We start from the raw sequence: 1,485 nt of genomic DNA, 5'->3' as shown, positions 1-1,485 counted from the left end.
GGGGGGGGAACAGGGACAGGGACACTAAGACAACACCCCGACGCATTGTAAAACTATGGAAGAATTAGGGTCAATGTGAAAAATGTATTAAAGTCAGAATTCTGAGTTTAAACTCTGAGAATTTGGAGAACAAAGTCCGAACTCTTTAATCTCAGAGTTTAAAGTTTGCATTTTGACTTTATTCTCACAATTCTGATTTTTATCTAACAATTCTAACTTTAGACTCTGAATTCAGAATAGAATCTTTCACATTGGTCCTAGTCTCGGGTTGCCGGACTTCCATACAAATCACATTCAGAAAAAACGGATTTCTTCAATTGTATTTTGAGATAATCTAGTCAAGATGAATGTCATCTGCTGCTACACAACTCTGACCATTATTATTACATTACTTGTGTATTAATAATAATAATAATAATAATAATAATAATAATAATAATAGTAATTTAGTATCCAGTGTCCTGCTTGTGTGCTGTTTGTTATTGCCTCTAAAGGAATTATGAGCAATTTTAATCATATAACAGGCATATTTAGGCATGATAATCCTTTTGGCTTCCCCGCGTGGTGTGAGTCGGATGGAACAAATAACTTGCAATCATAATTACAGAGCCAGCCTATTGGACGGGTGCGCAGCGGCTCGCTACATAAGCCGGTGTGCAGCTGCTGGGTTTGAGCAGAGAGAGCTGGGAGAGGCTGAGGGAGAGAGGACGGAGCTCAGAGCTCAGATATGTGGGACCCGTGAGAGGAACATACAGACTTGTTCTGCGCGTCAAAGGCGCGTTTTCGCTTTTACGCACGGCGTAAATGTGAGAGTAGAGGCTTGTTATTGACTGTTATTGTAAAGTCCACGTGAATTACTTACACTGAATTCCATAATGTATTCTCTTCAAGACAGTGGAGTCTTTAAGTGAACAGCAGACTCAACAGCGCGTGCGGCGGTCAAGCTGTTCTGAAACTTTCTATTGTTCACTTTACATTTGGCTCTGGGATCTTTACCGTTGTCATGCAGTGAATTAGGTTTATGCTCGCTAGTTTACGTGTGACGTTTGGTCTTTAAACAGCAAAATGGATGCTTTGTTCAATACAACCGATGCGTCAAATTGGACCAGCGGCTCCAACGACACCAATAACGGGACCGTGAACTGGAACCAGTTTGTGCAGCCAGTCTGGAGAATCGTGCTCTGGGCCATTGCGTACAGCTGTATAGTGATCGTGTCCGTGGTAGGCAACCTGACGGTGATCTGGATTATTTTGGCGCATAAACGCATGAGGACCGTCACCAACTATTTCCTGCTGAACCTGGCGTTCGCCGAAGCCTCCATGTCCGCCTTCAACACCGTGATCAACTTCGCCTACGCCGCGCACAACGAGTGGTACTTCGGACTGGTCTACTGCCGCTTCCACAACTTCTTTCCGATCGCGGCTGTTTTTGCCAGCATCTACTCAATGACTTCCATCGCTCTGGACAGGTAAGCAGCTTTAAAA

The 1,485-nt window shown here is 43.6% G+C and overlaps 1 protein-coding gene across 1 annotated transcript in view; it reads left to right on the top strand.

The window, feature by feature from the left end:
• The first annotated feature begins 689 nt into the window (after nt 1-689).
• The window catches only part of LOC116689297 (substance-P receptor), a 23,071-nt gene continuing 22,275 nt past the window's right edge, over nt 690-1,485 (top strand). The window contains exon 1 of the mRNA XM_032515790.1: nt 690-1,469. Coding sequence (XP_032371681.1) covers nt 1,066-1,469 — 404 coding nt within the window. The 5' untranslated portion in view covers nt 690-1,065. The remainder of the gene's footprint in view (nt 1,470-1,485) is intronic.

The sequence above is a fragment of the Etheostoma spectabile genome, chromosome 5, assembly GCF_008692095.1.
Source record: "Etheostoma spectabile isolate EspeVRDwgs_2016 chromosome 5, UIUC_Espe_1.0, whole genome shotgun sequence".
Classification (NCBI taxonomy): domain Eukaryota; kingdom Metazoa; phylum Chordata; class Actinopteri; order Perciformes; family Percidae; genus Etheostoma; species Etheostoma spectabile.
The sequence above is the reverse complement of the archived record's forward strand: the minus strand, read 5'-3'. Positions and strand labels throughout refer to the sequence as shown.